The sequence below is a fragment of the Rhinopithecus bieti genome, unplaced genomic scaffold, assembly GCF_001698545.2.
Source record: "Rhinopithecus bieti isolate Rb0 unplaced genomic scaffold, ASM169854v2 scaffold_3858, whole genome shotgun sequence".
Taxonomy (NCBI): Eukaryota; Metazoa; Chordata; class Mammalia; order Primates; family Cercopithecidae; genus Rhinopithecus; species Rhinopithecus bieti.
In genome coordinates this window covers 1229448-1251162 of record NW_016804227.1, presented here as the reverse complement: position 1 = coordinate 1251162, position 21715 = coordinate 1229448, and the positions used below count along the sequence as shown (strand labels likewise).

The 21715-nt window shown below is 36.6% G+C and overlaps 1 protein-coding gene across 1 annotated transcript in view; it reads left to right on the top strand.

The window, feature by feature from the left end:
• ASZ1 (ankyrin repeat, SAM and basic leucine zipper domain containing 1) overlaps positions 1 to 21715 on the top strand; it is a 65640-nt gene that overhangs the window by 4725 nt on the left and 39200 nt on the right. The window contains exons 3-4 of the mRNA XM_017867331.1: positions 585 to 707; positions 2974 to 3085. Of these exons, the coding sequence (XP_017722820.1) occupies positions 585 to 707; positions 2974 to 3085 (235 nt within the window). The remainder of the gene's footprint in view (positions 1 to 584; positions 708 to 2973; positions 3086 to 21715) is intronic.

Here is a 21715-nt window from a genome sequence, read left to right as displayed (position 1 = left end):
TTTTCTTTATAATACATATGTAATGATGTCATTTTCTGGATCAAAAACAGAGTCTGCATTTCTTAAGAGAGCTTTCATAATCTAACCCTAACCTATCTTTTTAGCTTCATGTTTTATCAGTCACCCATGGGTAAGTTTAGTGTTCGGAGTAAAGTTAAAGGTTTTTGAGGGATATATGTGGTATTTTCAACCATAGAGATAATTGATATTGCCCAGGGATAATATTCTAATTTAAAAGACATTTTACCTCTGTGAAACCTTTCCCAGCTCCCCTAGAGAAAAAAAGGTAGCATGTAAAAACCAGTTATAATATATACATACTCAGTTACATATTATATGATAAAACATCAGTCAGATCAGTCTCTTGGAACGTAGTGCCTGTAGCGAAACTGAACTTAGCAAATTGTATTAACGTCCCAATAGAACTATTTTCTCTTTTTTGGAAGCCATTATTACCAAAACTTCCCATGGTGGAATAAAGTACTTGATGTACGTCACTTTACACAGTACTTTAAGCATATAAGGTGGCTGATTTTTGTCTTTGGTGGTAGTGGGCTTTTAAAAGCTTGTTTTTATATTGACAGGCATTAGTGTAGATTCCACCTTTCAGTATGGATGGACTCCCCTTATGTATGCTGCTAGTGTTGCCAATGCAGAGCTGGTTCGGGTCCTTCTGGACAGAGGTGCTAATGCAAGCTTTGAGAAGGGTAAGATGTTTCAGATAACTTAAATGATTATGCTTACTGTGATTCCTTGATTTCCAAGTAGCTATTATATAAAGTGAAAAAAAACTAAAGCAGTTTGAAGTAACCTTTCTATTTATTATATTATGTGAATACTATACAAAATCAAATTAGAAGCCATACATATTCTGAAAACTCTTTCCAAAACATAAATTCCAGTTACAGTATCTTTATAACTGGTTGTTATTATATACCTTTAACTTTAAGGTTTTGGTTGTTTTAAAGGAAAATTCTTTGAAAGAAACATTAAAAGCTTGTAATTTAGTGCAAATTACTTGAAAATCAGTCTGGAATTTTAAACTAAACTCCAAATTACATCACTTAAAGTTGTTTCAAAGATAGTTCATGAAATCCATCTTTGTCCTTGTTACTAAATAATTTCCATTCAGTAGTACTTTGAGTGTTAGAAGAACAACAGTATATGAGCAAATCCAGTTTAATTATTACATTGAATTCCTGATTACTTATTTTTAACATATTTTCAGTAGACAACTAAATTTGCTTCATAATTTCAGGTATAGGTTTCATTTTAGAATTGATTTTTACATTAATTTTATACCTACAATTTTATTCTTTTTTCTCATTTATATAGTTTACATAAATTTCTGTCTTAACAACAGTTTCATGTTTAATTTTTTCTGTTAGGTTTTTCTTTTTATGGTATCATTTAAAAATATCGGCCGGGTGCGGTGGCTCAAGCCTGTAATCCCAGCACTTTGGGAGGCCGAGACGGGCGGATCACGAGGTCAGGAGATCGAGACCATCCTGGCTAACACGGTGAAACCCCGTCTCTAGTAAAATACAAAAAAAAAACTAGCCGGGCGAGGTGGCAGGTGCCTGTAGTCCCAGCTACTCCGGAGGCTGAGGCAGGAGAATGGCGTAAACCCAGGAGGCGGAGCTTGCAGTGAGCTGAGATCCGGCCACTGCACTCCAGCCCAGGCGACAGAGCAAGACTCCGTCTCAAAAAAAAAAAAAAAAAAATATCACTTGGCCAGGCATAGTGGCTCATGCTTATAATCCTAGCACTAGCACTTTGGGAGTCCTTGGCAGGAGGATCACTTGAACCCAGGAGTTCAGGATCTGCCTGGACAACATAGTGAGACTTTGTCTCTGCTAAAAATGAAAACATATTAGCCGGAGGTGGTGGCACACACTTACAACCTCACCTACTCAGAAAGCTGAGGCAAAAGGACTGCTTGAACCCAGGAGTTTGAGGTTGCAGTAAGTTATGATCATGCTGCTGCACTCCAGCCTGGACAACACAGTGAGACACTGTCTCAAAAAAAGAAAAATTACTCAATGAAAGCTATGCCTAGGAATGAGGTTTTCAAAAGTGTATAAAATATTCTGCTCAAAAAATTAGTAATTATTATTTTTATACTTCTCCCTCCTTGTAATCAGAGGGATACTTAGAGTTATAAAATATATTTTTCACAGAATGTACACATAAGTTCCTTTATGTGTCCCACAATAACCCTATCACATACAAAGGGCAGATATTAGGTTCTTATCTGTATATTAGATCTGATGAGATGTTAAGACATCACAGGAGTTACAGTTTCTCAGTGGCAGGACTGGGACTAGAATATGCTCTGTCAATATTGAGCCACTAATGTGAATCATAGCTGTGGTGACCTGTTTTGAAGTCTTAATTCAAAATAGGTGTTTTTTGTGTTTAATTTACTCTAATCTTTGCTGACACCATGAAAGCCAAGGGAAGAAGAGTTTTAGAAAACAGTGAGTTCAGAAAGATCAAGTACAAAAGTACTGAAAAGAAACCAAACCAATGGATGTGGCAGTTACAGCAATTTCAGTGGGGTAGTTTATAAGCCAGATTTCAGGAGCTTTCAAATGGGTAAGAAGTGAAATCAGGGAATATAGATCATTGTTTCCCAAACATGAGCTTAGCAAGGCAAATTTTAACAAAACTGTTCAAATCCAGACAGTGTGGCTATGTCCATGTCCTTAACCACTTTCTGTTCTCTTGAAGTAATGGGAATAAGAGGGGAAGGAAGTTAAATGACTTATAGATAAACTTTGGAGACTGAAGGGATTCATGTCTTATCTCATCTTTTGATGAAGGAAGACAAAGTTATCTGCTAAGAGTGAGAGATTCAGAAGGAGGTTATAGAGTTTTAGAGTGCAATAATAGAATGTTTTGAGTGGTAAAGACATCAAATAGATGCTCTTGATATATGGGGGTTTTCCCTCACTTTTCTATTCACTATAGATAAGCAAACTATTTTGATAACTGCATGTTCTGCTCATGGCTCAGAGGAACAGATCTTGAAGTGTGTAGAGCTACTACTTTCAAGAAATGCTGATCCAAATGTTGCTTGTAGGTAAGAGCCTTTATATCTGTTCAAAGTTCAAGTCGAATCATAATTTTTCTTTGGTATCAGCCTTTTAAAAATCATGAACAGTGTTTACTTGGCCAAAGAGTTGATGAATGAAAATAGTTCATAAGGTCATGGTTCCAATTCTATAAGATTATCAGAGGAAGCGGATATCATGAAGGTAGACTTTCAACTTTACATTTTGAGAGGAATGTCATAATTTAGAATGAGAGGAAAAGGAGGACAATAAACTATAGTATAATTTCTTATGAATCATAGTCCTCAAAAGAATATGGCGATTGACTTATAAGAGTAAAGCCTCTTAATGTTCTCTCTGTATAACATTTAACAACTAAACAATTTTACAAAAATACTAAGAAAATATATCCATTTTCTATTTTCTTAAGTGTTTACATTTTCTTAAGACTTCATGAATTAACTAGGTAATAACATGTATGTAATAGCACCTAGATACATAGAAGTCAAGCAGTAAATGTTATCTTGCATCTTTTGAAATGTCAGTAATAAAAATGAATCAGAATGCTTAAAATTTCTATCACATTGGCTTCCTTTCTGACTGCATCTTGTATTTCATCTTCCTATTAAATCTCTCTTTGTGTTTCATTTAATCTTTAAAATGAGTAGGAAGTACCCATCTAACAAAAATGTCTAGCACAAATAGAATTATTATTCATAATTCTTTAGTTCAGATAATTATCTAGTACCTGATATATAGAAATAATTATGCTTTACTCTAGAAGTTTTGTTCTAAATTAGTTTAGTTTATATGATACCTGGACAGCAACCTTGGAAGGTACTTTACAGCTTTAGATAATTCCTAAATCTCTGTTGAGATTTTTAAAAATATATTTTGGTCTAGTTGTAGTGGTTCTCAAGCAAGGTCTATTTGACCTTTCAGGGGACATTAGGCAATGTCTAGAGACATTTTTGATTGTTATACCTGAGAGATACTACTGGTACCTAGTGGATAGAAGCCAGGGTTGCTGCTGAACATCCCAAAATGCATAGGACAACCCCTCAAAACAAAGAATTACAAATCCCAAAATGTCAGTAGTGCCACGGTTAAGAAACCGTGATCTAGTGTGAAAAGGGCCAAGGTTTATTGAGTGGATAATTAATATTTAAACAAAGATAAAAAAGAACTGACAGAGAAACTACCTGCAAACCTTTATTTTTTTTTTAAGACAGGGTCTCGCTCTGTCACCCAGGCTGGAGTGCAGTGGCACCATTGTGGCTCACTGTAACCCCTGCCTCCCAGTCTCAGGTGATCCTCCCACCTCAGCCTCCAGAGTAGCTGGGACTACAGGCACACACTACCACACTTGGCTAATTTTTGTATTTTTTGTAGAGATGGGGTTTCACTATGTTGCCCAGGCTGGTCTTAAACTCCAGGGCTCAAGCAATCTGCCTGCCTCAGCCTCCCAAAGTACTGGGATTAAAAGTATAAACCACCATGACTGGCCTACCTGCAAGTTTTTTTTTTTTTTTTGGTTTGTTTTTTGTTTTGAGACAGAGTCTCGCTCTGTCGCCCAGGCTGGAGTGGAGTGGCGTGATCTTGGCTCACTGCAACCTCTGCTTCCTGGGTTCAGATGATTCTCCTGCCTTCGCCTCCTGAGTAGCTAGGATTACAGACGCATGCCACCATGCCCGGCTAATTTTTGTATTTCTAGTAAAGACAGGGTTTCACCGTGTTGGCCAGACTGATCTCAAACTCCTGACCTCGTGATCCGCCCACCTCGGCCTCCCAAAGAACTGGGATTATAGGCATGGCCACTGCACCCCGCCTCAGACTTTTAACCAAAACTTTTATCCTGTCATATATGGTACAATCCTTAATAAAATGTAACTTTTGGATCTGGTTTTATCTTGGAATTAGGACATGTGCTTTAGTACTCCTCGCTAAAGTAAACTTCCATGAGTGTTGTAATTTTGATGTATACCTTTAGAAGTGACATAAGATAAAACTTGTGCTTGGTGCTCTTCACTTTATTTTTTTCCGACTGCCTCTATGAGATTTTGTAGGTAGTGAAGTCTTTACCCTCCTAATCACCTAAAATGTTGTAAACATACAGAATTCAGTCAAGCCAGTGTCATAGGTTCTAGACTATTCTGTCTTCTCAAGAACTAGAAGATATCCTTTAGGTACATAAGATGTATTGGGAAAAACAGATTCCATTTGAATTAAAATGACACAAGGTTAGCATCTTATGCTAAAAACTATAAGGCAATCACACTATAAGGCAATTTCAAAACTGAAAATCCTAAATAAGCAGATGAATTTGAAAGAGTACAAGATTAAGATTGGTATGTGGTCAACTCTCTAAAATAATCGGAGAATTTATAGAATGATTGAAGAAAATAAAGCAATCTGCATTTAATTAATTAATGTGAGAAATAACCTGAAAAACTATTCAGCTGCTTATTTTTTAATGCTCAAAACATAAAGCAATAAAATTGAATTGTGTTTTCTTGATAGAGCTGACAAGAGGGTAAGTTATGGCAAATAGTGCTTTTTAGGCTGCAAATTTTATAAGAAGGATAGCATTAGGGGACATGGAGGGGTAGCTTACTGTCAGTGTAAAAGACAAAACTTATCAGGACACAAGAGGAGTACAATGAAATTTGGAGAGAATTTTATAGCTAACTCATTAGCAGTGACAAAAGTCAAAACCTATTAGAAGATTGGGAGCTTTAGATTCTTGTAAAAAGTGCCAAAACATACCAGCAATACATCTGGGAACCACTCTTCAGACGTCAAGGAGAAAAACAGATCTTTAGATGAATATACTTTCAAGCTGTTGATGTAGCCTCTTTTGTTGAGCAATGCCTTTGCTAAGAAAATTACCTCTCAAGAAAAGAGCACAAGGAAAGAGTCAGCCATAAAACATAAATGGCTAGATTTTGCGAAAGCTAAATAGGTGGTCACATATTTGATAGCTGCAAAGAAAGATGGCTTCTAACTTTTTTTTTTAAACTAATACGGGATCAGTAGTCTTGTCTCATGAAGTGAAAGTAATAGCAGAGTCTTGGAGATCAGCCTCTAAGCTTGAGATTGAAGTCTCAGTTTCCATATGTAAAGTAGCATGAACTCTTCTCCATTCTATGGAAATACCTCAAAAGACAGGATCTTACATTGAGATAAAATGGGGAAAAATGAGTTACTGATTTGTATTGGGGCAGGAAGATAATTTCTAGAGGTTTGTAGATCTTAAAATGAAAGTCACTTGAATTACTTGGTTCTGTTTGCACTGCACTACAAATGGGTAGATAGAAGAATAAAGATTAAGAAGAAACTGTTGAATTTCCTCTACTTAACTAATTAGAAATCTCGCTGAATGGTACTGAGGGAATTCTGTAATAGTTTAAATTTTTTAACTTGTGCATAATTTACATACACATAATTAAAATACCCACATTTTCAGTGTATAGTTGGATCAGTTTTGAAAAATGCATGCATTTGTGTAACTTCACCACAAGATGGGATATTTTTATCACTCCAGAAAGTTCCATTGTGTCTCTTGCCAGTCAGGTTCCCTCTCCACCAGAAGCAACCATGTGATCCAGATCTTGTTTCTACCACTGTAAATTTTTTCTCTTCTAGAATTATACAGTATTTTTGTGATTTATTTAACTGGGTGTAATAAATTTTAAGACTTATCCATGCTCTGTGTATTAGTAGTTTGCTATTTTCTTTATGGCCTGAGAAAAACAAGTGTTCCAGTAAGGCAGAAAAATCGATTGGCTTAGAAATTAAAAGTAAAGACAAAAAAGCCACAGAGTTGTTAACTAGACTTCAGTAGGCAGAATGTTAAAATATTTAGGCTCTGTGCTAAGACAACATGAGTGCTGACAATATAGTACGTTTTTCTAAGTCGCTAAACAGAAACAAGTGCCTTGCATCAGTGCTTCAAGTAGCAAGTACTGACTATCCACTCCTTTATTTTATTTATTTATTTATTTATTTATTTTGAGATGGAGTCTCTCTCTGTCACTTAGGCTGGAGTGCAATGGTGGATCTCCACTCACTGCAACCTTCAGCTGCTAGGTTCAAGTGATTCTTGCCTCAGCCTCCCAAGTAGCTAGGCCTACAGGTGTGCCACAACTCCTGGCTAATTTTGGTATTTTTAGTAGAGATGGGGTTTCACCATGTTAGCCAGGCTAGTCTCAAACTTCTAACCTTAAGTGATCCACCTGCCTTGGCCTCCCAAAGTATTGGGGTTACAGGCATGAGTCACTGCACCTGGCCCACTCCTTTATTTTACCCACTGAATTGCTTATTGGGAATCATGTTTGGAGTATGTTGCGGTTGTCTCCATTTGTTTTGCTTCAGCAAGCCATTTGTGTATGTGTACTAAACATTAATATCACTAAGTACCTTTTCTTGTTGTTTTTTTTAATTTCATTTTTTTCAGTTTTCTTTCAAAGATCCCCTTTATGTGCAGGGGCTACATTCCAAGACCCCTAGTGGATGCCTGAAAACATGGATAGTACCAAACCCTATAAATACTTTTTTTTTCCCTAGGCATACATATATGTGATAATTTATAAATTAGGCATAGTAAGAGACTAACAATAACTAATAAAATAGAACAATGATAATAATATACTGTAATAAAAATTATGTGAATATGGTTTCTCTCAAAATATCTTACTGTACTGTACTCACCTTTCTTGGTGACCTGAAATGATCTGAAAAGATAGATCTGTCAATCTGATCTTTGGATGTGTAGTATATCATGCTGGACAAAAGATGATTCATATCTCAAGTGGGACAGTACAAAATCTCATCACACTATTTAGGACAGCGTGCAATTCAAAAGTTATGAATTTTTTATTTAATATTTTTGGACCTCAGGTTACTGCAGACAGCAAAACCACAGATAAGGAGATACCATCTCATGCCAGTTAGAATGGCGATCATTAAAAAGTCAGGAAACCACAGATGCTGGAAAGGATGTGGAGAAATAGGAACACTTTTACACTGTTGGTGGGAGTGTAAATTACTTCAACCACTGTGGAAGACAGTGTGGTGATTCCTCAAGGATCTAGAACAAGAAATACCGTTTGACCCAGGATTCCCATTACTAGGTATATACTCAAAGGATTATAAATTATTCTACTATAAAGACACTTGCACACGTATGTTTATTGCGGCACTGTTGACAATAACAAAGACTTGGAACCAACCCAAATGCCCATCAATGGCAGACTAGATAAAGAAAATGTGGCACATACACACCGTGGAATACTATGCAGCCATAAAAAAGGAGGAGTTCATGTCCTTGCAGGGACATGAATGAAACTGGAAACCATCATTCTCAGCAAACTGACACAAGAATAGAAAACCAAACACCACATATTCTCACTCGTGAGTGGGAGTTGAACAGTGGGAACCCATGGACACAGGGAGGGGAACATCACACACCAAGGCCTATCGGGATTGGGGGGCTGGGAGAGGGATAGCATTAGGAGAAATACCTAATGTAGATGATGGGTTTATGGGTGCACAAACCACCATGACACGTGTATACTAATGGAGCAAACCTGCACGTTCTACACATGTACCCCAGAACTTAAAGTATAATAAAAATAAATAATTAAATTGTTATCATTTGATGGTAAACATTTCCAAACTTACTAAATAGGCACGTTAAAGGAGTAATTCTCATCTGCTTTAAAGTTTATATTGCACCCAAATTTTGTTTTAAGTAAACATTTAAATTTGCTAATATCATTTGGATTCCTGTGTGTCATTGTTTTGTGCAAAAATTTTGGAGCTTCTTCCAACATTTCTTCTGTTTCATCTTGAAAGTAGCTTCTTGAAAAAGCATCACTTTAATGTGGTATTATTAATTTAGGTATCTCCATCATGATACCATGACAAGCATCTTCTAAATTTTGGGTTGCCACCTCAGTTCTACAAAATCTCACATCTATCGTTTCTTCAAATATTACATCCTCCTTCTGAGCCTCTGGTTGTATATCCATTATATCTTCTCACTGTATCCTCAATATCTTTCTTTCATTTTCCATTTTTCAGTCGCATGCCATATTCTGGATTATAGCTTCTGATCCTCCCTCTATGTCACTAAATCTCACTTCACCTTATAATGTGTTGTTGAAATAATGGATTTAGTTCCTCAGTTTTAAGAAATTTTAAAACTTCTAGATTCTCTCACAATTTTGGTCCAAATTATCTAACTTACAATTACTAGAAATAGAAATCAGCATCTTCTATATTTTAAATGGTTTATTTATAACTATTTTTGTGTCAGCTCTGTAATTCTTTCCTTGTCATGCAAACTTCTTTTTTAAAATGTTATTTAAAATAGCTTTGGAAAGAGCATTGATTTAATTCATGGACAACTTTCCATATGATATGTAGATCCACTTTGTTTTTTTATTATTTTTTCTTTATTTTCTTTTATTTTTCCGTTTTCCATCTATGGAACTTATGGTAAAAACTGACAACTTGAAAGCCATTTTTAAAATTAAGCCTCTAGGACACAAATTATATCTCATGCTTCTCTTGGATCTTGATACTGACAGTATTTAACACAGTGTACAGTATGTGGCAAATATGGAGATGTAATACTGGTTTATTTTGGCTTTAGAATTTGTTTGGGGACTTTATAATTTTTAAATGAAACATTCATTGAATATTTGCTGTGTAATAGGCACTGTGTTAATTGCTTGTCTGTGTTAATACATTGCATTGTCTAATCTTTACAACTCACTGATAAATGGTATGTTATTTTTCACAGAACAGAAAATTGGTGCTCAAGCATTTAAGTGCCTTTGAATGTAACAGAGGTTTGATAAGGGTATTTATAACAGTTTAATCTGAACAGGAACCACCAGTAGAATGTATTTATATTCCTCATCTTGTCTATATTTAGGATGTTTTCACAACAGTTTAAACAGCATGACTTCTTATATTGTTGCAAAACATGTTTGTGTTAAACTTCCTGTATCTTTGTGTTTGGTTTTCTTTTTTTTTCTCTGTCTTGTTCCCTAATTTATAGTTGAATATTTTCACTTAAACACTCTAAAACTGCAAAAGTATGGGAACAGAAAAATGTTACCATTTTAACTTAGCTTAATCACCTGTAGGTCTGAAAACAAGGTGGCCTTCAGTCAAATTAATTGGAACTTGGCATAGTAAATCTTCAATTTAACCTTAAATTTGGAGTTGACATTTTTATTGTTAGAATAAGCCTTTAAAAAATATATGCAATTAACATTTTGTTATTAGAAATTGTGGGTTTTCCCCTAGTTTGCTGAAACCTTTTCTTGTATTAAAAAAAAAAAAAGATTTTTTTACATTTAGAAGGCAATTTCTCTAGCATATATATTTGTTACATTAAGATTGCTCACTCATAAGATAAGGGTTTTGTAAAGTGATGTGGCATTTTAATTTCAATAGATGCTTTATTACCATTGATAAGGCAGAACACATTAATTAATGCCCTAGGTTTTGACGTAATCCTCATTGTGTAATTGTTAACTTGTTGAATGTTATTACATGTTTTAATAAACAGAAGATAATGTTGCCTACTTTCTCAGAACATAAATTTAGTTGTAAATGTCACAGGAGCAGTTTCGTAGATAAAAATGTAATTTTGGCTTACAATAGTGACTTGTTTTCTAGTTGTAAGTAAACGTGTGACATATCTTTGCTCTAAAAGCGTAGACTAGAATTACAAAACTAATATTTCATAAAGAATTTTTAGAAATATCTTATTTAGAAAACATTACTAGAAATTGTCATTTATGTTGTAGTTTTCTTTTAGCCTTTTAAAACTATAAATAATCAAGACATTTTTGTCATAAGATATTAAAATAATCTAGAAGTTCATTTGGTAAATCATGAGTCTTTGTTGACTAAAGAAATTCCTTAAATTCTCTGCCCCAGGATAGCTATTTTAAGTACTTTGATAAATGTCCCTAATCCTTTTTAAAAATACACATTTTCATACAAATGAACACACACACACACACACAGACACTGCTTTTCACTTGTTTGGGATCTTTCCTTGTCAGTACATAAGTTTACCTCCGTTTTTTAGCTGCTTAATATTCCTTATTATTAATGCACTGTAATTTATTAAACCATTATGTTGACAGCATTTAAGTTGTTTGTAATTTTTATTGTTATGTTGTTTTGGGTAGTTAAGAGTACTGTCTTATGAGCCAGACTGCCAAGGTTTGAATCCCAACTTTGTCATTTACTAGCTCTGTAATTGGGCAAGTTATTCATCTTTTCAGTTTCATTCTTATATTAGGGGATAAAAATACCACTCACATCATTAAGTTGCTTTGTGTTTAGAACAGTGCCTAGCCACAGAGTAAGCGTCAGATGTTTGTTTGCCCTAACAATGATGATAATATCCTTGGTGCGTGTTAATTCTGTAGAAGACTTCCAGAAGTAGAATTGCTCAAAAGGTTTGCACATTTAAAATCTTTCAAGTTATATCCAAACTGTCCTCCAAAAAGTTTTTTCCACTTTACATTGGTAAACCATGTGAAAGTATCCATTTTGTTTTTGGCATTTTTGCTAACATATTATTAGGCTTTGTGGTTTGAACAATATCATGGATAAAAGTGAACATGTTATATAGTTTTGTTATTTTCTGATTTTAGTTTGAACATCATTCCTTATGTTTTTAGCCTTTTATATATTTTTTAATAAATTGCCCCCATTATTTTAAAATTTATCTCTTATCTACATATAGGAGCTGATTTTACCTTTGTTAGCAGTTTTACCTGTATGCAGACAGTGATAGATATCTTAGGGTTACCTTACATATTTAAGGCATGTGTTAATATTGCTATTCAGATACCTAGAAATCTAACTGGCCCTTTTGAAAGCACAAAATAGGATAGAGGTGAAGAAAGCTAGGTGATGAAAAGCTCTTGGCACTAATTTTTCAAAACACATACATAAAAACCAAGATCACACACAAACACCTCTCAGATTCTGACTTGACTTTTATCTTATTAGTGTCTGGTACATGGTAGGAAATTACTATTTCTAAATTGAACTCAATTCTCCATCAAATAGACTACCTCTTGATAAGTCTTATTGATTGTAATAATGTTATACACACTGATTAGTTTAAAATTATACCACTACCTCCTTATAAAATTTGTTTGAGAATTTAGCTTTTTTGTCTTTTGCTATACTTTAAATTCTAAATTTGAAAGGACAGCTTAATTGCTTTCATTTAAAAATGTGATTTTTTTTTTTCCTCTTACATCTTTCAGGAAAACAACTTTCCATACCCTGTCCTGAAGTACTAATAGCTGATATCAGGGAACTAGTGCATGAGTTTATAATTTATTGTTTGTAAGTTGTCTAACTCTAGTGTATTGGTTTTCAACAGTATAATGATAACCAGAAATTCTCAATGAGAATCTCTGCAAAAACAACCCTGCTATGCTTGAATAAAAACCCTGTTATCCTTTCTTCGTAATTTTTTACAGTTTCATCCGCCATTTTATTGTAAAATTGTATTATAATGGCAAAATAGTCATAATTTTCATTGTTAAAATTAAGCAAAAATGTATTTTGAGTGACTGTATTAAGAAAAATTGAAAATTACTTATTTCTGAATGATCTTGGACTCAGAATTTATGTCCCAAGTCCTGTTACTATAAGCTTCATGACCTTGCTAACTTCTGAAACTGAACTTTTATTTTTCATTTATGGAATAAGATAAGAAAATTTGTTTCACTGATTTTGCTGGATTCTGGTGACAGTCAGATGCAATATCATGTAAAATTGTTTTGTAAAAAGTGTTGCATATGAATATGACAAGTTTCTAAAAAAATGGCTGATGCCATTAAAGAATCACGCTTTAGTTATGACTGTACTACTAAGCAGATACAAGGAGTACCTATTAATAATTAGGGGTAGTATGTTTTCAAGGAAATAGTAAAATAAATTATCTATGTAAAAAGTTTATTTATAAGGGATATGTTACACAAAATTATAGAAGTATTTATAATAAATGTGTAATCCCAAAAGAATTAATGAGAATTTTGCGTGTTCCTAAAACAAGCAGTAGGATGATTAACAAACAAAGTCATAAATATGGTCCTCATCCATTCCTTAATTCTAAGCTAGTTAAACATACATTTTCTAGGTGAGAGAGAACAATATTTTTCTTTCTTGGAAGCCTCACTTGGATTTGTTTAACTCTTCTTTTTAATCTTTTATGGAGAGGAAGTAGTGAAGTTTTTTCTTTCACATAATAAAATATGTTTTATTTGAGTGTTTTAGCTCGTATACATATTTGTTTTCAAATTTTACTAAATTTTATGCATCCTGGTAGTTTTTCAAATAACTGACAAGGTCCGCCTTAATTTGTATGTTATTCATTTTTATTAAACAGATAACAGTGTCATTAAATCTTGGATTATCTTATAATTAACATTCCACATTTGAATGTGTTCTTCCTGAACATATAGTTGAATTCAAATTTCTTTATCCCCTTTTGGCTGGCTAAAATATTTTATTTTAAGATAAAGCAAGGGACTTTTCTGACACCTTATTTATATTTTCAGTGACAAACTGTAAAGGAACACTGACTTAAAGCAGATTTCTTTTTTGCTAATATGTTTAACTTTTAACTATTAGAATTCTGAATTTTTTTTTAAATAAATTATGTCCTTGTTTTACTGGTTCTTACTAGAGCTGTTAGCATATCAAAACTGTAATTCATACAGTCTTTGAAAAGCTATGTTTTGCCTAATTATTCTAATTTTTCTTTACATATGTTTTAAGTAAAACAATACAATGTGGTTAAAGGACCCTTTGTATCCTCCCCAATCATATTTATTCCCTTTCCTTCTTTCTTTCTGATAGAAGCAACCACAGTCTTGTAATTTGTGTGTACTTTTTCTGCCCAAGTTAAATTACAGAAGTGATCATCCATCTGTGCGTGTGTATGTAATCATCCATAAACATTATATAATGCCACTTGACATACTTTTTATTCCACTTTCTTATTGAGATCTCATTTACAAAATGAAATCCATAGATCTTCAGTGTAGAGTTTTTATTGTGACAAATACATACACCCATGTAACCCATATCTGTTTCAAAATATAGAACATTCTTCCTTACCCTAGGAAGCTCCCTTAGGCCCCTTCCAAGATAATCCCCTGAACCCAGAAGGCAGCCACTCATTATTTTTTCTTACCCTGCATTAGTGCTGTTTACTACATTATGCAGTATTGTACTTCTTAACGTCTAAATTCTTTTGCTCAGCGTGTTTTTGAGAACCTATGTTTTGTGCATCAGTAGTTCATTTCTTTTTACTGCTGAGAAATGTTCTAATGTTTGGCTATATTACAGTTTGCTCATTCTCCTAGTTTGCTTTTCATTATTAATATCTAGCTGAATTCTACTATGGTGAAGGAACATATTCTATATATTTCAGATCTTTGAAATTTGTTGAGATGTTCTTTATAGCCCAGCCTATGGTCAATTTTTGCACTATAAAATAATGTGATTTGGCAATGGTTAGGTGTAATGGTCTACTGTGATATAATAAATATATATTTGGTCTTTGTCCCCTGGTTCCTGGGACAAGCTCCTTCATGCCTTGTAATTTCTTGAATGATGGGGTGATCTTTTGAATGATGTAGAGCATGTTTGGTTAAAATACTTGGTCTTAATCACTGGCTCCTGACACTAGAACTTCTGAAACCCTTGGAATCTCCCGAGCGATAAGAGTCTTTAGACATCTCATACTAATGAGATGACTGGTTGTCGGGGAGGGAGGCAGAAAGACCAAGACATGATTAAAAGGTAGAAATTTTTAACACTACCCACTGACCTCCACAGAGAGATGAGAGAGGCTGGAGATTGAGCTAATTACCAATGGCCAATGATTTAATGATCCCTTCATAAAAAACCCTAAACTGTAGGATTTGTAGAGAGCTTTTGAGTTGGTGAATATGAGAAAGTACTGGCAGAGTAGCATGGTGAAATCTCACACCATCCCTCTCCTTCCCACCTGGGAGGTAAATTATCTCTTTGTCCAGCGTATCTGGACGAAGACTCTTTACACACTACCTGGCTGTTAGTCATCTACATTATCTTCTCCTGACATCCAGCCATAGACATTGTCATGGCTTGATAATGCAGGATCACCAGAAGCAGATGATCCTCCTTCTAATGTATTGTAAGAAGGTCAAAGTAGCTTAACACTACATCACAATGCCTGTCATTCACCCTGCTTCATCTCGTCACATATGCATTTTATCATTACATATCATCACAAGAAGAAAAAGGATGAATATAGTGCAATAAGATATTTTGAGAGAAAGATCACATTTACATAACTTTTATTGAATGTATTATTGCAATTGTTTTGTTCCTGTTATCTCTTACTGCTCCTGATTTGCAAATTAAATTTTTTCATACGCACATATGTATGGGAAAAAAACATAGTATTTAAAGGGTTCACTACTATCTGTGGCCTCAGGCATCCACTGGGGGTCTTGGAGCGTATCCCCCATGGATAAAGCAGTGACTACTGTCCTGATTTTTTTTTTTACTTCCGTGTTCTATCAGTTACTGAGATCTGCATTTTGGTCAACTTTTGCTTACATCTTTTAAGCCTACCATATCCCTGATGCATTGACCTTTTACTTTTATAAAGTGTACCCCTATGTATATAGTAATTCTTACTTCATTATAATATACTTCATCTAATATTGGTATAGGTATATCAGCTTTCTTGAGCATGTATATGGTGTTTTTCCATCTTTTTGCTTTCAGCCTTTCTATGTGCTTTTATTTAAGTAATATATAGTTCTCCTTTTTTAAGCCAGATTGATTGACAGTAGTTTTATTTTCACTGAAGTGTTTAGTCTACCTGCCTTTAATGTGCACACTGATAGGTGTTTCATTAGTCAGTGCTCTTTTTTTCCAGTTCTGATTATTTTTTGATTAATCAAATATTATTTATTATTATTTCATTTTCTATCTTGTTGTAGTTACTCATACTTTTGTTATTCTTTGAGTGGCTCCCCTAGAGATTATAACGTATATTCTTTACTTATTAGTCTACTCTAAATTAGTACTTTTAACAATTCCTGGACAATGCAGGAATCTTAGAATATTTTAACCTCATTTGTGCCCATTCCACCCCTGCATTTGTGCTATTGTTGTCATATATTTTAAATCTATCTTTTTTTTTCTTTTTTTTGAGATGGAGTTTCGCTCTTTGTTGCCCAGGCTGGAGTGCAATGGTGCAATCTCGGCTTACCACAACCTCCACCTCCTGGGTTCAAGAGATTGTCCTACCTCAACCTCCCGAGTAGCTGGGATTATAGGCATGCACCACCAAGCCTGGCTAATTTTGTATTTTTAGTAGAGACTGGGTTTCACCATGTTGGTCAGGCTGGTCTTGAACTCCTGACCGTAGGTGATCTGCCCGCCTTGGCCTCCCAAAGTGCTGGGATTATAGAAATCTATCTCTTTAAACCTCACAATTTATTATTATCATTTTAGTATTGCTATCAATTATGTTATTATTACCAACATTCATTTGGATTTACCCACATACTCACCCTTTATGGCTCTCTTCATTCCATCCTCTCTTTTCATGTTTTAAACAGGGATTTAATCAGGGAGCATTTTTCTTCTGAAACCCTTTTTTTAATACATCTGCTAGTGACTGTGTTTTGTTTGAAAGCATTTTATTTTGAATCTATTTATTTTGCTTTTATTTTTGAAAGTTATTTTCACTGGTTATAGAATTCTAAGTTAGCATTACTTTCTTTTGGTACTTTAAAGCTATCATTTTGTTGTCTCTTATTTTTACTGAAAGCTTGTATTCCCAACAGCATTAACTCAAGCATACTCTGATAGTGACCCTATGGTCTAAGGAGAGTATGTGTTTGGAGTTCTGATCTAAAGAATCTGGGGGTAGCCAACTAGCGATTCACTTCTTATCTAAGAAGGGCATCTCAACCCCTGGCCCATTCCTTGGAATACAGGCCATACAGGGGATTGAGACCCTTTGTTGTGGGTTAGATGGAGGTTGCTAGGTGGAGATTTCTAAGTAAAAATGCTATGTAACTTGTACACTTTTAAGAAATAGTTGCAGTTTTCCTAATCAGCCCATTGCTCCTGGACCACCTCATATATGTCTTTAATAAACCCTATGGCTTGTTCACTGGCTTGGGGTTTCCTCTTCAGCCTCTCAAACATACTATCCCTATTGGAGTCAGTAGGAGTCCCACACAACAATTGGCAGTCCAGCCAGAAAGTTGGAAAGAATCCTGTGAGCACCAAGATGATGCGATCAGGGAAAAGGAAATCCACAAGGGAAACTCTGGGATGGCCATCCACATCTATGTGGGGCCCAATAACTGCTATCCTTGATGGATGAGGCCCACTGCATGAGTATGGGGATGCCCCATAACACCAAAAGGTCTGGAAGAGCTGGTGCAGGGGGTAGATCCAACTAAGTGAAAGTCATATGCCCAAGCTATGACAGCCATAGTTCATTGGCAGCTCCTGTGTGTTGAGGAGCCACTGAGGCTGAGGTCACTGCACAGGCAAGGGTGCATCAGTTATAAGGCAAGCTGTGATTAGAAAGAAATGCTTAGTTAGCTCAGACTAAAATGTTGGAGACCTTACTGTCCTGCTTGTGCCAACAGAATGACAGAATGGACACTCTGGCTTGCCACATAATTCGTTTGAAGAGTTGTCAACTGCCAGGCCGACAAGTTAGGGCTGTCATGAATAAATCATCCTGTAACGCTAAGTCCTGGGACCTCATGGAGAGCTCTAGTGGGAAGGAGGAAGAAGACTAGGATGAGTCCATAGAGGTTCCCATCCTCTCTGCATGTACATTGGCCACCACCAAGGTAAAAGTGGACCCCACAAGAGGAAGCCCCTCAAGACTTGCCCTGCCTGAAAGAGGGCAGCACACCACAATGTGGAATTATACCACTGTGGAACTAGGAAATAGGTTCAAACAGAAGAGGAGAGAGTCAGTCATAGGGTGGTTTCTCTGTCCATGGGACATGAGGTCAGAGAATACTATACTCTCTAGATTCGAGATGAATAAAATGGCATCCATCACAAAGCACCTGGTCCTGAGGCAGCATTTCTATGGCACCAGTAATGAGGATCAGACCATCCCCCTCCTTAGCTGAGTGGTTGTGGGCTTCAAGGGGGCCTGGCCAAATGAGGGAGACATCTCCACATCTCCTTTGCAATGGCAGACTATGAAAAGGTTGCAGGACGTCCTCTGGGAGTGGGGAATGAAACATGCTATTAATATTTATGCTAAAAATCATCACGATCCCAACAATGAATTGGTTACTGCCCGAATAAAAGATATAAGTCTGCAATTGTCACCTAAGTAGTGATATAGGATGCCAGTTTCCATCTTAAGCACCCTAATATGGCAGCCAGTATCCCGGGCAGCCCAAGTGGCCACTGACTTAAGGGAAACAGAAAAACTGCATAAGCAAGAGGTATGCACTGCTGGATGAAAGACAAGGGAGCCATGAAAAAAAAAAGGAAACAGTCGAGGGGCTTGTCAGAGTGATTTGCCGATAGATGTAGGCAACCTGCTGATGGCAGGGATACCTACTGAAAAAAAAATAGATAAAAAGTCTAATATTGTTTTGGTTAGACTGTAATAAAAACTCAAGCTGGAACAGCACTTTGCTAAGGAGCCGCAGGCTCAGCCTACCACACCTCCCATACAGAGATGGCAGGCACTAACCCCTTTAGCCTAGGATAAAGGCCAAGGCCTCAGAATCCCAATAAAAGCAATGATGGCCAAGGACCAGAGGCCTCGTGTAAAACTATATATAAGTCACCTAAAAATAAACAGACTGTGCTTGCTCTAGTGCAGTGGTTCCTCACCTTTTTGGCACCAGGGACCAGTTTTGTGGAAGACAGTTTTTCCTAAGCCTGGGGATGGGGGGATGTTTTGGGATGAAACTGTTCCACCTCAGATCATCAGGCGTTAGATTCTCATCAGGAGCATGCAACGTAGGGATCTCTCGCTTGCGCAGTTCACAATAGGGCTCTTACTCCTATGAGAATCTAATGCCACCACCGATCTGACAGGAGGTGGAGCTCAGGGGGTAATGCTCACTCGCCTGCCACTCACCTCCTGCTCTGCGGCTCAGTTCCTAACAGGCCACAGACCAGTGCCAGTCTGCTGCCCAGGGGTTGAGGACCCCTTCTATAGTGGATACTGGAGCCAAATACACTCATAAATGGTAACACCTATCAGTTCCAAGGGCCTATAGCAGCAATGGATAGTAAAGGGGGATGGGGAATGAGGTATAAAGGTTGAACTACTATTACAAGTTGGGAGACTGTCACGAAGACCCTATGTAGTATATATAGCTCCTATCCCAAAATACATCTTGGGAATGGGGATCTTGTCAGGCTTGACCCTCCAAACTGACAAAAAATTCAAACTGAGAGTTAGAATGACAAAACAATCACGGTAACACAAAATGGACACCAATACAGTTGCCAGCCCCATAGCAAATAGTAGCGCTGAAGCAGTACCACTTGTGAGTGGGGGTTGGGGGCACAATAAAATCACAGAAACTATTAAGGAGTTAGCCGAGGTGGGCATTATAAGGCCAGTAGTGCACAGCCCATAAAACAACCCTGTGTGGCCTGTACAAAAACCTGACAGGACATGGAAAATAACAATACATTACCAAAAATTAAAATACCACTTCCCTTCTGATGAAAATAGGACAGGTGCTTGGCATGTAATGTTTTCTTATTAATTTAGCCAAACCTTCTTCAGCATCCCCATTTCCCCCAAGTCAAGACCAATTTACATTCAGCTAGAAAGGAGAACAATGGACCTTTACCATCTTGCCCCAAGGATATTTACATAGCCCCACTATCTGTGAGGGTCTAATGACCACAGACATCAATCAATGGACTACCCTGGAGAGGGTACATGTTTTCCATTAAATTGATGATATCATGCTAACTAAGTCTTTTTCTACCTTACAAACTGCAGTGGTTTGTACCTTACAAATTGCAGTGGTATGGAGGTTGCTAGTCCTCACCTTGCCATCTCACTTGGCAAACAGAGTATGGGCAGCACAGACGTTAAGGGTCCATGCTTATCAATCAAATACTCAGTGTCATCTGGTTGGGTAAGAGTAAAGTCGAGTCGTTCTCTCTGCCATTATAGATCAGGTATAGGACTACCCGTGTCCTACCACACCAAAGCAGTTGCAGACCTTCTTAAGCCTTATAGGGTATTAGTGTCCTTTTATTCCCCACTTGGCCCAACTCCTCAGGCCTCTATACCACTTAATCAAGATGGGGGTTCACTGGAACTGGTCCACAGAAGACGATGAGGCCTTTAAACAAACTAAAGTCGTAATGAAACAAATATAAATCCTGGAAACTCTAGTACAGGGACAACCTTGTGAATTGGACATAGCCAGTTACCCTGAGGGATGTGCCGTTAGGGTTCTAGTCCCAATTATGGAAGGGGGCTGAAGCTAAATATATCATCATGGAGCAACAACTCAATGCTAAATATCGTCTCTTACAGCAGTGGACAACATGACAAAGGGGCTCCCAATGCTGGTATGCACTCAGTATCCCATAGCAGGTTGGTTAAAGGATACCTTCCAGAAACCAAAGTCTGGGAATTCCCAGAGACAGATATGGCCAAATAGCATACATATCTGCAACATTAGGCTCCAAACAAGGGGAGCACATCAACTAATAGTTCCTTAAGTGCAGAGTTCCATTTGGTGCTCAGCCCTGTCACCTGTTTGACAACTGAAGGACAGTCTTTTATTGAGGTCACTGAGCCTGGTTTAATCAAATCCCAAGTGCTTAGAAAAACCTTCAATACAGTATGATTTCTATTATGTTTGGCATTCTCTTTTGTTATAGTTTGTATTGCTGCCACAGCATTTGGCTGCACATACTGCTCCTCCACATACCTGGCCCCCAAAAATCACACACAAAAAAACATGATAAAAATGTGAGGGCCATTCAAGAATATGCTGAGATGGAGTGTATGGCAGATGCACTTTACAGCAGTAACTCCAGCATACCCTAAGAATGGCCGTATGGTCTAAGTAGAATGTGTGTTCGTGTTCGAGCTTCCAAGCTAAGGAATCCGGGAGTGGGCAACGCGAAGATTCGCTCCTTATCTATGAAGGACATCTGAACCCCTAGCCCATTCCTTGGAATGCAGGCTGAACAGGGGATTAGAGACCCTTTGGGGTTAAGTGGAGGTTGCTAGGTGGAAATTATAAAGTTAAAATGCTATTTATGCTTTTTATGCATAAATAACTTTTTGTGTTTTATTATGCATAAATGCTTTCTACAAATGGTAGCAATTTTCCTGTCCAGCCTGTCACTCATGGACTGCCCTGTAAGTTCTCAGTAAACTCTGTCTCATTTGTTGATTCTGGGTCTCTCCTTCAACCCCTTAAACACAGTGCCATCCCTATTGGAGCCAGTAGGGGTCCAGCACAACCAAAGTCAGCTGTTACTCTTATTGTTGATTCTTTGAAGGTACTAGATTTTACCCTCTGGTTGTTTTTAAGATTTTCTGTTGGTCTTTTTTT